At 45.0% G+C, this 15,357-nt stretch overlaps 1 protein-coding gene across 1 annotated transcript in view; it reads left to right on the top strand.

The window, feature by feature from the left end:
* The first annotated feature begins 6,075 nt into the window (after positions 1-6,075).
* EML6 (EMAP like 6) overlaps positions 6,076-15,357 on the top strand; it is a 364,638-nt gene continuing 355,356 nt past the window's right edge. The window contains exons 1-2 of the mRNA XM_057558732.1: positions 6,076-6,288; positions 7,767-7,948. Of these exons, the coding sequence (XP_057414715.1) occupies positions 6,214-6,288; positions 7,767-7,948 (257 nt within the window). The 5' untranslated portion in view covers positions 6,076-6,213. The remainder of the gene's footprint in view (positions 6,289-7,766; positions 7,949-15,357) is intronic.

The raw sequence follows: 15,357 nt of genomic DNA, 5'->3' as shown, positions 1-15,357 counted from the left end.
GCCATATAAGATCGTGATCTTCAATCCTGTCACGGTAAATAATGGATTTTTGTAAAAATCATGCACTGCTTAACATTTTGAGAATTGTGCACATTTATTTTTGTTGCTATAATGTACTATTTTACCTGAATTTTTAGTGGTGCAGGATGGGTAATAAAACTGGTCTTTCTGTGTATACATCTGAGAATTGAGAAGCAGTAAATTAAGACTTTCAGGACATGAAGGAGGCATTCTTGATTGATGAAAGGCCGCTTTTGTCACATTTGAACGTCTCTGAAGTTGGAATGCATCTTCAGTTCCCAAGCCTCAGCGTTGTGTTTTCTTGGCGGTACTTAGAGTGATGATTCTTTGTACAACCTACAGGTCTTCAGTCAATGAAATAGAGTATATCAGGCTGAGCACTGGACACATGGCTATCTTCTCACCAACTTTTTGGCACTTTTAGGGTTAGTAGTGTATGGGGTGGGGGGCAGCTATGATATTTCCCTCTGGATACATTCTCTTCATTTATTAGTTGGAATATTTGAATATTTCATCTAGTGGTAGAATTCATATAGGAAAGACAGGGTAAATGCCTGAGTCTTTACCATGATTTAAGCTGGTCTTTCTAAGCATGATCATAACCCAAAAAAGCATAAATTAAAGAAAAAAAGTAAGACTTCTATCCACCAAAGCTCAGGACTTTTCTCACCATTGAGAATCATGGTGAAATCATTCACTTCCCACTTCCCAACACTGACCATTGATGAAATTACCCTTTTTGAAATTTAAAGATGTCCCATCTTTGGCTGGTGGAAGTCCCGTCAAGTTGGCTTCTGAGTCCTTTTGATATCCCCTTCCTCCTTATCTGGCATGACACACTGTCCCAGGCTCATCCAGTACGTGTCTTGCCCCCGGACCTGCAATCAGAGATTCCTCTTAAGAAAACCTGGTTTCTTTTAGTGTAAAATGGTATTTTGAAAACCGTAATTTGTGTGCTAGCAATGCTCGTTGCTCCTGGGTTGGTCCTTGTTTTCTAGGCATATCAGTAGATAGAGCTAAGAAAAAATAACTCGAATTCAGGATTGTAGAGGTTTTTCCTGTATTGTGTACTAAGCATTTTCACTCAGGATCATGGCTTTCAAGGATACAGGAGCCATAGAATTAGAATATCCTATAATTACTCATGTGCTTTATCCCCAATTACATGCATCAACTCAGAATACCAATAATACTACCACCAATATAATTGCTGAGAACAGTTTTTATTTTTTTAATTAAACTTTTATATTTTGTGACCATTGTAGATTCACATGGGGTTGTAAGAAGTAATTCGGTACCGTTTACCCAGTTTCCCCCAGTGGTGTCATCTTGCAAAACTGTAGCACAGTATCACATCCAGAATATTTGATATACTCAAGATACAGAACATGTCCATCACCACAAAGATCCTTCCTGCTGCCCTTTTATATAGCCACACCTGCTTTCCAGCCCCACTGCCTTCAACCTCTGCCAAACCCCAGTCTGTTTTCCATTGTCATTTCAAGAATGATGTATAAATGGAATCACCCAGGATGTAATCGTTTAGGATTGGCCTTTTTTCACTCGGCATACTTCTCTGGAGATTTATCCAGGTTATTGTGTGTATTGTATGTATCCATACCTTTTTTTATTGCTGAGTGCTATTAAATGGGGTGGATATACCACCATTTGCTTAATCATTCACTTACTGAAGGACATCTGGATAATTTCTAGTTTTGGGCTGTTACAAATAGAGCTGCTGTAAACATTGATGTGTGGGTTTTTGTGTGAGCATACACCTTCATTTCTCTGGGATAAAAATTTTTGCCCAGGAGTGCTGAGAACAATTTTTAAAAACATTTTGTATGTGGTCTCTCTGTTCTCCCCTTTACCCCACTTCTAGGTCGTTTTATTGTATCTAAAATGTCTGAGCAAGTAGTTCTGCTCTCTCCCTCTGAACCCCCTGTAGTCTTAGTTCTACAAATAATTGTTATATTTAATGCTCACCCCCCCATCCATATGTGGGTGTTCCCTAGTCATTTTGGCTGTCTGAAGCTCCTTACCTTGGTGTGGTTTATGTATATATGTAAGTTTTTTAATTAGTTTCTCTAACTTTCCATGCCCCACCTCCCCCCAGCAACCTTCCTTATTTTTGGCCAGTTTGCTAGGTCAAGCGCTTAATGTGAAGTGCTCTTCTGTTACTTTCAGAACTGAGTAAAGACTTTCCAAGGGAGAAATAAATGTGAGCTTCAAAGTTTTTCAAAGGTTAAAGAATGCAGGCCACTCTAGAAAAATAAGTTTTTCAACTTGTTAAAAAAAAAGAAAGAAATTCCCAGTTGGCCTGACTTTGAGAAAGAATGTTATATCCTGTTTGGAGCTCTGTATGTTTTTGTAAAAGGCCCTCCTTCTAAAAGGAGGGATTCAGGAAGTGGAATTGGAGGGACCTACTCTCTCCCATTACTTTAAATTAGGAGTCAAGACATGTGAGAAACTGATGCTTCTCTCCTATGCCGTTCAGGGAATTTTCACTCAAGCTGAGGCTGTGCCACCGACCCAAGACTCACATGAACTGGGGTGATTTAGGGGGTTGGTGACAGTGGGTAGAATTATTTGTAGAATTCAGATTTTTCCGAGGTAGCACCTCATTTGTCTCTTTCCTCTGCAGAGGAGCTTGGAAGACCAGTGTCCTCAGAAACACCCCAGTTTCTAATCCCCAAACGTGGGGTTTGTTGCCTGAGCTGCCCTGGTTGTCAGTGTTCACTTCCAACTCACATAATTGCTGGAGGGGCAGGGACACGGCAGGGTTCCCCCCTGCCTCGCCCCCTGCCCTGCTCCCCACACACAGCTCTCCCGCAGGGCTCCACATCCGGGCCCCAGCACAAGTTTCCACTTGTGCCTTCCAATGTTTATCACACTCTGGGGACCCACTGTGTCTGGGAGTGGGAATGGAGGAGGCGGAACATTAGTGGAGTTTCCTGGAACTGCTGCTTTAAAGGGAAAGGGAATTTTCTCTTCCCTAAGCCCACAGGGACTTCCTCCAGGGGTGGGGCCTCCTGCCTTCCGGAGCCTGGGCCTTCCTCCACGGAGCTGAGGAAGCCTTGGCTCACAGCCCTCTCCCTGGAGGATCTGCTCCATTCAGTCACCATTTGAGTTTCCCTGTCACAGAGGATGATTTCCAGCGTTCCTGTTCCTCAAGCTTTGGTTTTGTGAGGGAGACAATCTCTCAAGGTTTTAATCTCCCACCCAGGGCCGCCATCCTAGGGACAGGTGCCAGGGCTGCAGCTAAAAAGGCCTCGAAGAGCGTGTGTCTGCCGCCGTGTTTGCTGGTGTGCTGGCGGGCCCTTTCCCGCTGCCATCTGTTCCATGTGTCTGTCACATCTCTCCCCTGGGCTTTCCTGGGTACCTGATCTGAGTGCTGTATCTGGCTTGCCTGGCCTTTGCTCTTCTGGGGAAGAGCGTGGGCTCTGAGCCCAGACCGGTTACTGTGCAGCCAAGTGACGAATATTCCCTCATCACCTTGGCAAAGCGCCTACTAAGTGCCAGCTCTAGGGGAGCTTCAGTATGCTATACTCCATACCATGGGCTTTATCAGAGGCTGAGTCATCTTTTCTTTACAAGGGGGTTGAAGAAATGAGTCTGCTCTCACTGCCAGGAGGAGGCTCTCTGTGGTTTTTTTTTCCAAAGATGATTTTATTAGAGTGCTTCCCAGTTCAATAACAAGAACTCCACATCCCAGCGCAGTGAATAACAGACTTTCTGTCAGCTCATACAACTAAAACATCCTGGGGTAGAGCCAGTCCATGGGTTGATTTGCTCCAGAAATTCTCCATCTTCTCAGGACTGCAGGTGATATCTCTGTATTCTGTCAACCCCACCCTCCTCCATGGGTCAGTTTTGGCCTCAGCCTGGCTTCCCTCCCGGGGATGGGGACTGCCAGCACCTCCGAGGCCATGTCCTTGTTCACATCTAGGAGGAGCGAGAGGGCTCCTCTTCCCCCAAACATAGAACAAAGCCCTGAGTTTCACTCTGAAAGGATTCATTTAGGTTTTGCACCGTCCCTGAACCACACCTACTGCAAGAGGTATCCCTCAGGCACCCAGGGTGCCTTCCTGGTACCCAAACCACCGGCCATTACAGTGGACGTGGGTGGGATGGGCCCCCATTGTCCATTACGACGTAAGATTGAGAAAGCCACATCAATGAATAACAGCCTCAAGGGGTGGCTCGGATGAGGGGGTGGAGGAGGTTGATGGAGATTATGTGTGAGTGTCGGGGTGCTAAAGCCCCCACTTTCTTCCTGGTTCCTCAAATGTTGCATATCTCACCATGAGAGTGCTGGCCCCCAAAGAGGGGTGGGGTTTGGGGAAAGGGGGAGCTTCTCTGAAAGCTACTTTTTCTTTTAAAAAAGGAGGAACAATGGTTCTAGAAGAAACCACTTGGAATGAGGCCTGCAGCTCCCTGCACTTAAAACACCTGCTAATGTATCCAAGCTTGCCCCCTGACTGCACGGTGGGCCCTGGGCTTTCCCTCCAAGGTGCTTGTTTGGGATGCACCTGGCTTCAGAGAACAGATGCCGGTTAATGAGTCAGAAGAGGCCCTAAGGGTCTAGTCCTGCTTGCTCGCATCTGCAGGGCTCCCTTCTCCAGCAGTCAGTGGGGGGTTACTTCAGACATTGGCACAGCTCAGCAGGGAAAGGAGCTGATGTTGGGATGCTGTAAATTTATGCATTAACCAAATGCTTGGCTAAAGAATTGGATTTTTTTTTCTTTTGAAGTAAAGCCCTCACCTCTGAAGGTGCTAATTATCTGTTTCTCTGGGGAGTGCCGAGTGCCTGAGTTGGTGGTTGGAATCTCATTTGGTCGAAAGACAATCTGTGAGGGTCTGCACGCTGTCCCTGGGGGCCCTACACCATGAGGGAGCTGCTCCCTTGCCACTCAGCACCGTATTTCTTACAAAATCTCTCATCACTGACAGGAGGTAGAAGTACCCAGAATATGAATGACTCAAAAGGCCAAGGGTGTCCCATGGGACCGGGCTGGGGTGCTGAGGCAGGGTTCAGGGGAAGCCATTCGCTTGGGTCAGAGGTCTGGGTGGACGAGGCTGCACTGGTCTTTGGAAGAGAAGGGGAGGCAGAATCCTTGGCATTCCTCAGTTAGGAGGGGGAGGATTTAAATTCCATAGCAGAACAGTTTGCAGAGATGAACCTGTCTGCACATTATCTTTTTAATTGTGACACTTGGCATTTCCGTCATTTCTCTATCACAGCTGCTTCTGAGGGGAGCAGCCTGGCTGTGGGAACATCATCACATGCCTCCCCTCGTGTCTCAGATCTTTGGGATGTGAGCCGGGAGAAGTGGAGGGCCCGCGTTCCACCCAGGGCTGTCGTCATAGCTCTTGGGGCCCAACCAAGAGGAGTGCTATTTCTGCCCCAGCTGTGACTGGTGGCCAGCTTGCTGAGCTCTTACTGTATGCATCAGGTGCCACCTCAGCATTTCACACGTGCTAATTCAGCTAACCTCACAGTGACCCTGTGAAGCAGACGCTTGTTACGGGGGTGTTGTTACAGCTGAGGCCAGAACTGTCACTGCAGGGAACATTAGACAGTGAGCCCCGCCCGAGCTAGGAGAAGCAAGCCCACAGCGCCTCCGAGTGTCCTGAAGCTCTGACAAGTTCTAGCTGACGCCGTGACCGCCCCGGCCCCCTGCCTCACCCCCCATTCAGCTGTGTTACCTTCAGCTTCTAGAAAGGGTGTCGGCCCGGATCTCGCTGGCATCCTGCACGGCCAGCCCGGGCTCTGTGGAAGTGGGTGTGCGAGTGTGAACGTACCCCAGAGGAAAGGGAGAGGGTCTTTGCTGAGAAACGAGGAGCACAAGCTGGATCTGAATGCGCCAGAACCACTGGTTGTGTAACAGGGGTGGGGCAGACGCACAGCCATTAGCGCGAGACCCTGAGGGCTGCAGCTCCGCCTACGCTCAGCTCCCAGCGGTCCTCGCGGCAGAGAGCGCGGGGTGGGGGGGGGGGGGGGAGGAGGCGGGTCTCGGCCTTCTCCCCGGGGCCCTCGGGGCCCTCCAGGCCTTCCAGGCCCTCCGGCCTCGAGGCTGGCAGGTGAGCCGGGGGCCCCAGGGACAGGCCAAGGGCTGTGTCCTGCAGCGCTCCAGAGCCCTCGCCACGGCTGCCCACTGGCCGGACGCAGGACGTGAAGTCCGAGGCCAAATGGCGGCAGCGGTCTCCATGGGTATCGGTCTGCGGAGGCCTCGGCAGCGGGAGTATATGGACACTGGCATTAAGGTAACAGCTTCAACCAGCTTCAGTCTCTCCCTTCAAGTGTCAAAAGTTGGTACAGCTTAGGTCAGTTGTCTACTCCTAGGTGGTGGCCAGAGGTCAGGGTTAAGTTGCAAGGACATCGCGCATCATGACTTCAGGTCCACCTCTGTGGTGGGGCTCTTCTCAAATAGGGGCACTTGTTGTGAGCTGGGAATTCACCTGTTTGCTATTTGCTACAACATGTATTCCTATTGATCCCATACAAATGATTCTCTCCAGTTTAAATGAAAAAGCCTGAGGGCCGGCTGGGTGCTGGGTTCCTGGCTCCCTCAGTGATGACGGCTGGGCAGGGTCTAGAGACAGGCTTACGAGATGTGTGCCCAGGCAGGTGATCAAAGGGGAGTATGGCCTGTGAAATGGCCCTCCCTGGAGGGAGTTCATGCCCCCAGAGAACTGCCGCTGGGAAGAACGAAGTCAGAGCTTGGTCAGCTCCACCTTTGTGGAGATGTTCTCTCTGGGGATTCACTGCCCTTTCCAGCTCTGGGTCTTGACCTTGGTCACCTGACAGCTTCAGGAACTTTACATTTCGGGAAACTGAGATTGGGTCTTTATCTCTTGCTCCCTAAAATCTTCTGGGGTCCTAATGCAAATTTTATCATTCCCAACCCAACACATTTTAAGCCTGCATCAGTAGTCTCTCTCACAAATACACAAATAATTGTTTCATCTTACCACACACTTTGCCACATTTTATTGGGTATTGGTAGGTCAAAATCTAAGAACATGTTTACAGATTTTACTTCATTTTCCTATTACTGCTTTCCAAACAATTCATCTGTTTATTTACTAGCTGTAAACAGAAGTAACCTTCTTGCCACAAAAACGATTGTTTTTATTTTTAGTAATTATAATACAGCATCTCGAGCTTGCTTTGAGTTTCTTTGACTACCAGCTAGGGTAAACTTCCTCTCCTGAATATGACAATTTCTTTTTCCTTTTGAGTAAATTATCTGTTCATACCTGGTTCACTGAGGCTTCTGAGTCACAATCCACAAACACCAACTCTGGCTAATTAGGCAGAAAAGGAACTTATTAAGGCTCCCAGCATCTCCAGGAGGGCCAGGGCACCAGGCTTACAGTTTTTACAGCCATGCAGGTGCATATATTTGGTAGACATGAGGCCATGGCCCCGTGCCCTCACTCACTGCAAGGGAGATCAGGAAAAGGCATTCTAATTTTCTATTAGGGAGGGTTCTGCCTCAAGAGGTGATGGACTCCAACAATGTAGGAATGGGGTTAAAAAACTGAGTGGCAGCATGAGTTTCCCTTTGCTGCCTTACCAAGTTACCATAAACTTGAGACTGAAAACAGTACAATCTTATTCTCTTAGAGTTCTGTAAGTTAGAAGTTGGACACAAGTGTCAGTGGGCTGAGATCAAGGTGTCAGCAGGGCTGACTTTCTGAAGGCTCTAGGGAAGAATTTGTTTCCTTGCCTTTTCCAGCTTCTAGGGGAGCTGAATTCCTTGACTTGTGACCCCTTCCTCCATCTTCAAAGCCAGCAACAGTGGACGCAAATCCTTCTCACGACACCGTCTGAACATCTACATCTCTCTTCCATTTTTAAGGACCCCTGTGATGACATTGCACCCACCTGCATAATCCAGGATAATCTCCCTGTTTTAAGGTCAGTTCATTAGCAACCTTAATTCCTCTCTGTCGTGTAATGAATCTAACATATTCCTAGGTTCTGGGATTAGGATGTGGATATCTTTGTGGGGGGCATTATTCAGCAGAACGATGAAAAAGTGTGTCTGCTAGGTCAGCACACATGTGGAACCTCAAAGACTGTTTGATTAGTCCTTAATTTCATGTTTAATCAATAACATCTAACCCACAGATAGTCCACAATATGGTGGAAATTTGGGGGTAGAACCTGAGGCCTGTTAAACTTATTTGCAAATTTGTCTTCACAAGCATACATTACACTTTTGTCCTGGGTATAAATAAAATAGCTCTCTTAGAAAATATAATAAAAATAATTTTACTTTTTCACTTTTTACACATTTATCTCAGTTTATATTTTTGATTTTGTCCTTATGGAGGTATATTTATCAAGATAGGAGGATAAAGCATATTTTATCTATCAGTTTCCTAGACTGATTTATAACTTTTTTTTTTTTAATTTTATTTATTTATTTATTTATTTTTGGCTGTGTTGGGTCTTCGTTTTTGTGCGAGGGCTTTCTCTAGTTGCGGCAAGCGGGGGCCACTCTTCATCGCGGTGCGCGGGCCTCTCACTACCGCGGCCTCTCTTGCTGCGGAGCACAGGCTCCAGACACGCAGGCTCAGTAATTGTGGCTCACGGGCCTAGTTGCTCCGTGGCATGTGGGACCTTCCCAGACCAGGGCTCAAACCCGTGTCTCCTGCATTGGCAGGCAGACTCTCAACCACTGCGCCACCAGGGAAGCCCTGATTTATAACTTTTAAAAATCATTTTCATGATATGTGGCTTCCATCTGTACTTGTGCCCCAAGCCCTGCAGGTGTTAGTGGCAGAGCTGTCTATTGATGTAATCATGTGTGTTTTTTCTCCTTTAATTTGTTGGAAAATGAATTACGATAGTGATATTATCTAGCCCAACTTTCATTACTAAGATAAACTAGTCATGATGTATTATTTTGTTTGTTTTTACATAGCTATATTTGGTTACTAAATTAGTTTTAGGATTTTTACAGTCACGTTCATGAGTGAGCCTGGCATCATTTTCCTTTCTTATACTGTTGCTTCATGTTTGTGGTGTCAAGGTTATGAGAGCTTCACAAATTGAGTTGGGGATTATTCTATCAATATTGCTTTATGTTGTTTCAAGCTTCATTATTAAGTCTATACAAGTTTAGAATTTTTATTATCTTCCTGATGAATCGAAGTTTAGAAATTTTATGTAGTTACCTTCTTTCTGTCTAGTAATGATTTTGCCTTAAATTTTATTTTGTCTGATATTATTTCATTCAGTTAGTAAAGAAATTTCATTTGGCTAACGTTTATTTTTCCATTCTTCCCTGACCCTCCCCCCAACCTAGTCTTTCTATTATTTTATGTTTTAGGCATGTCTCCTGTAACATTTACCTGGATTCTTAAAAATTTAGTCTGGTGATCTCTGTTTTTTAATCCTTTATATTTATGTAACTACTCACATATTAGATTTATTTCTACCATTTTATTGTGTCTTTAAAACAAAATCTCTCTACGTGGCTATATTAGTCTGCTCAGGCTGCCATAACAAAATACCACAGACTTGGTGGAGTAAACAATAGAAGTATATTTCTCATAGTTTTGGAGGCTAGAAGTCAGATCAAGGTGCTGGCAGATTCAGTTTCTGGTGAGGACTCTCTTCCTAGCCTGTAGATAGCCCCCATCTCTCTGTGTGTTCGCGTGACCTGTCAGTGTACACAGAGAGAAGCAGTTGGGAGGGGAACTCTCCCGTGTGTCTTCTTATAAATAAGGACACTAATCCCGTTGGATCAGGACCCCACCTTTAATTACTTACTTAGAGGCCTCATCTCCAAATACAGCCACACTGGGGGCTAGGGCTTCAACATATGAATTGGTGGGGGCAGGGGGGCATATTTAGTCCATAACAGTGGCATTCTACATAATCTCTCTGTATTCCAGCTTTCAAATTCTTTCTTCTGTTGTATGCCCTGTCCCAAGAGATCTTAAATTTTAATGGTGACACCCAGACAATTAACAATACGATGTATAATATTAGGTGCTCTTAAGTGCTGACGAGAGATTAAAGAGGTGCATGTATTTGGTGGAGGTGTGGAGTGGGTTGCAGTTTAGGTAGGGGGTCCAGCGATGGCCTTACTGAGAAGATGACATTTGGGTAAATATCAAAGAAGGTAAGGGAATGAGTCATACAGCTAAATGAGGAAAAATTGTTCCAGAAAGAGGGAACAGCCAGGGCAGAGATTTTGAGGACAAAATGTGCCTGGTTTGTTAGAGCAACAAAACAAGGCCAGAATGGCTGGAGATAGGTGAGCAAGGGAAGGGTAGGAGGAAGAGGTTAGAGAGGTAGCAAGGGACTAGACCATAGGCAAGATGCAATTAGTCTAACCCACCCATTTTGTAATCTAAACCATGTTTGTATTTCAGTAGGCCATGGTAAGGACTTTGGCTTTTACTCTGAGAGTGATGGGGAGTCGTGGAGGGTTCTGAGCAGAGAAGAGTATCTGGTTTTATTTCACAGCATAATTCTGGCTACTGGATGGAAAATCAACTTGGGAGGAGGTGAGAATGAGAAATGAGACACAGACATGGATCCTGCAGAGCACTAGCATTTAGTGAAGAAGATAAGGTGGTCTTTGAGGTGTTTCTCTTCATCTGAAGACATTTCAGTATGTTGAAGGCTGAGAGAGAGTTGTCAGTGAGGAGAGACTGTTTAACTGCCTTGAAGTAGAAATGGAAGGGGTGGACCTTGGAAGGTTGAGGGCTCTGATAAATTTTGCCTCTTCCCAGCCATGGTCCAAGCCAACTGAGAAATAAGATGAGGTATTCTTTGGCCAAAATATCAACTTTATTACTGCGTCAAGTCTAGGTTGGAGGAAGTGACTTTCTTAGGGCAAATGAGCTTTTTTGAATTGAATCTGAGCATTAGACAGACATACCTGCCCAGTTACAGAGGTGCTGGACCATCTCAGGCCTCCTCCAGTGAGGGCAGGACATTTGCTGTTAAGCCTACAGCTTGGTCAAGAGCAGGAAATCTGAGCTCCAAGCAGGCAAGGAAGATTTCCAAGAGCAAAAGATGGAGGGGCTGAGCTGAGCCGAGCTTGAATTCAGACAAAGAGCAAAAAACCATACTAATTTAGCTCCAAGAGGAGGTGGGTGCATTTCCTCTTAGCATTACCCAACTTTTCATTCTGTTGACTTCTCAGGTTTAATTACTGTTATGTACTCTATAATTTACTTTAAATTCTTTAGCATAGGCACTGCGGTCTAAGTATGCATGTTTGCTTTAATCTATACTCTGTATTCAGTTTTCCTAATTCAGGAATATATACTGCAAGGGTCATTAAGCTGCTAAAAACGCTTCAGCTATCTTTATCTTGGACTAGCAATAGAGGCTCTGTTACTTAGACAAATGGATGTCATCAGTAAAATGAGAGGTATACAAGATGTGGGTTGGAAATTACAGACATTCCCACTCTTACCTAAACAGGGTTTAAAATTTTAGTGATAATGGATAACCACCCATTGAATAACATTCTGTGAGTTCATACTGGAATAAATAAATAAATAAATAAATATTCTTTCTCATAATAGAAATTCAACAATAAAAATAAAAGAAACGATGGAATTAGAAACTCACCAATGTTGCCCAAAATAGTGGGTGAGTTTCATGATGAACCATATATTTATGTAGGCTCACAATGTCTTCCTGGATATTGTTTATTAAATATGAAGGGGGGAAGCAGTAACTTTATAGTGAGGAATCTTGGCGTGCCCATCTCAACTAAGTCATCAAAATTAACATCACCCAGTAATGGAGCAAGCCATTATCATGTGCCTCCTGATATGGTGCGCTGAGGACACAGCATCACTTCTGTAGCATTCCTACCAAAAATGCATAACCTTAATCTAATCATGAAACATCAGACAAAGCCAAAATGAGGAACATTCTATAAACGAATTGGTCTTTTCTCTTCAAAATGTCAAGGTCAAGAAAGGCAAAAAATGACTGAGGAACTGTTCCAGGTTAAAAAAGCAGGCAATGTGTTGTTGACTAAATGCAGTGTGTGATCCTGGAGTGGATCCTGGACCGAGGCAAAAAAGCTACGAAGGACATGACTAAGACAATGACAAAATTTGAATATGGACTGAGAATTAGATAATAGGTTTGTATCAAAGTTAAATTTCCTGATTTTAATATTGGTACTGTTCTTATGTAGGAGAATACCCTTATTCTTAGCAAACAAAAAACCAACACTCTGAAATATTTAGTGGGTGATTCATGTGCCTGAATCTGACTATATCCTGTAACCAGAATATTGTGACATTTGCATCTAGTTAACCTTCCATGCACAGAACAGAGCTGGGACTTCACAGAGGTCCCAGAATAGGTTGTAGGACTGTTTCTTGCCTGCCTGCTAATTAGCATTTGCATGGGTGGCAGAACTCAAATCTAAGAATTACTTTCATTGTATCTTGGTAGGGAGGTTACAGAGGAGACCATAGATGTTCATCAAAGGAGCCTGTTGTGAATAAGCAAATTGTTTTAGGTGAGTTTGCAACAACTGTTAAGCCTGTGGTCAGCCAGGGGTGTGGCTCTCTTGGGGGAGACCAGCAACTCATCAGGAGGGTCCTGCTCCCATCTTTGTGGACTAGCCACTGTTTTGGGGGGTACCCTCCACACCGCTGGTGGGCAGCAGAGGTGGATTTATCACAAAGCTGAGGACGCTGACGCTTCATGACCCCTCACTTGCTCAGGCCCCTACCAGGGCCCTATACCTGATTTTGTATTCATCAACTTATGTTCTTTTTTCCTTAAACTGCTCCCTTCCTGAAAATTGTATAAGCTTCAGGCTTCAAAAAATCTGCTGGCATTTTAGGTTTTGCCTGCAGAAGGCTCTGAGATGGGTCAGAACCGCACAGTGAGCTCACAAAGCTGGACACTCACTCCCCATTCTGTTTCTGACCCCCATTTAAATCAGTCACATTGTCTATCGTCAGAGGTTCTTTGATGAGAGCAAATGATCACATTAAGATATTCCACAAATAAAATGCAAACATTATAAGGAGGTCCCAGGTGTGAATATAAATCCGTTTTCCATTATAAATTCTCAGGGAGAAATGAAGTTGAAAGGTTAGACCTACTTGCATATTAAAGTCCAAAGACAATGAAGTTTTGAAGGAATTAAGTTTCGAAATCAAATTATCTTGCCCTTGTGAGTTGAAGCTCAAATAAGTGAAAGTCTAAAATTGATAAAATCCATCTCCCCATCCCAAACCCAGTTGCTAACGGCTCCATCTCAGCTAGAGGTGTCTCAAGGCCTGGGTGGTGTTGAGGCCCTTCTGGCAGCTGTAGCCTGGGCCAACTCTTCCAGGAAAAGAGGTGGTTCCTTAAGACACAGCCTTGCTCCCCTCCAAAGTAAGAAAACGAGTGACTCTCCAGTCCTGGATCAATTTTCTCAGGAAAAAGCCTGTTTTAGGTGTTGACAGAGATCACAGCAGAGACTCAATGGTATCTGAGGAAAGCAGGATAGAAGAAAAGTCCCTTTTCCCTCTGTATCAAACCCCAGTTCTGAAACAGTGTTCTGAAGGACGGGAAGTCCTGTGGAGCCTCAGGAATGAGCAGACACAAAGTGGAAAATACGGTTTGATGTGAGCCTTCATTCAATAATGATTGTGTCCCCAATGGTGTCATACACTGTGTCATGCTCTGGGGGGCAGTGGTGAGCAAGGCAAGCAAGGCCCTTCCCGGAAAGGATGAGACCTGTGCATCCGCAAGTGCAGGAGGTCAGTTCGTTCAGAGCTTGGAGGAAGAACATTTACCAGCACAGGAGATTGCTTTGAACTCATTTCTCCCCAGGTAACCGAGAATGACAGTTCATCCTGATTTTATACCAGAGCGAGCCACAAAGAGAGCAGCCGTCTAAGAGAAGGAAGGGAGGGAGACTCTGGGTCAGAACACACAAATAAAGAAGAAAAGAAGCTGAATGCTTGTCTCCTCTGGCCTTCCAGGCACTGAGCTACATCAGCCTGAGGGGGCTTCTCCTCTGAGTGGCATGCCACTGTGCTTCCTGACTCTGAGTTTCTGGGCAGGGGTCCCTTGTCACAGATCTTGTCAGAGAGATTGCCAGCTTTACTTTTACTTCCCGATTGTAAAAAAATGACCTTTTTCTATCGTCTTCCAACTGCTTCTCAGAGCACAAGTCATTTCTCTTACCTCTTTACTAGCTGTGTTACTTTGAAACTCCTAACATTTGATTGGCATTGCTCAGTGGAAATATTCCTGCTAATGCATGTGCACCCCTCGAACTTTCATCCTCTGCCAGATTGCTGCTCCAGCTGGACTTTTCACTCACCTTTTCGACAGAAACAGGAGCTTTAAATAAATGCGGCAACTCACATGTTATGGCCCTTTCTCTTCACCTTTCTCCAGAGAATGGAGAGTCACATCTTAGGTAACCCCTCAACCAGGCCTTTAGCAGTTGGAAGGCAGGAAGTTACAGCCATTATCAGAAGGAAAATCTGACTTTTAGATGCTGGAGGATACACAGAGTGCAGAGGGTGGATTATAACAGGTCTTTTTTTTTTTTTACCCTTAAGACATCTATCAGTCCATACCAAGCTTTTCTCAGCTTCCCTCCCCACTCCTAATTGTCCTCTCAGTGTTTTTATCCCCTGCCCTCCTGCGGGTGTTCCTTGGAGTAGAATATCCTGCTCCCATCTCTCTTCATCCTTGTTGTCAGGGGCCTGAGCAGGGCAGCTTCTCCCCGGAGAGGCAGCACGGTTGCCATGTTGGCTCCTGGGATAAAACGAAGGGAGCCAGAGCCCACTTCCATGTGTTTCTAGAGGAGACTTGTGATGAAGAGGACAAAGAGGGACCTTGTTTCCGGGCTAAGATGAAGGCAATAATGGGTATCTCCATAGCAGCACTAAGGGATACATATCCATAAAGCCAATGCCTTTCCGATTCTTTTAGGAATCTGTCTGTACAAAGGTGGCACCAAACCTATCTATACAAAGTTAGAGCCAGTTAAATGTGGAATGGACTCAGACATCTGGGCAGACTGAACCCACCACTGATCAGTCATTCTGCTGATTTCTTCAATTTCCTTTCCATTTTAGGATTCTCACTTCTCCTCACCTGCGATTGTCAACACAGTGAGAGTTAGCTGGGTGCCCTGCTCATATCTAACTCAAGAACTGTTATTGTACTTGTAATTCATCAGCATACATTCACATTTCTAGTTTTACAAGATTCCATGCTAACATCCCTAAAACAGGCTGTGTCCACAAAACAGTGTAGTTGATGGAAAGTAAACATTCAAATCAACCAGTTGATTGGCCATTGTGATACCATTAATGATT

Source organism: Balaenoptera acutorostrata, chromosome 12, assembly GCF_949987535.1.
Source record: "Balaenoptera acutorostrata chromosome 12, mBalAcu1.1, whole genome shotgun sequence".
NCBI classification, from domain to species: domain Eukaryota; kingdom Metazoa; phylum Chordata; class Mammalia; order Artiodactyla; family Balaenopteridae; genus Balaenoptera; species Balaenoptera acutorostrata.
This window is presented reverse-complemented; position numbering and strand designations above follow the sequence as displayed.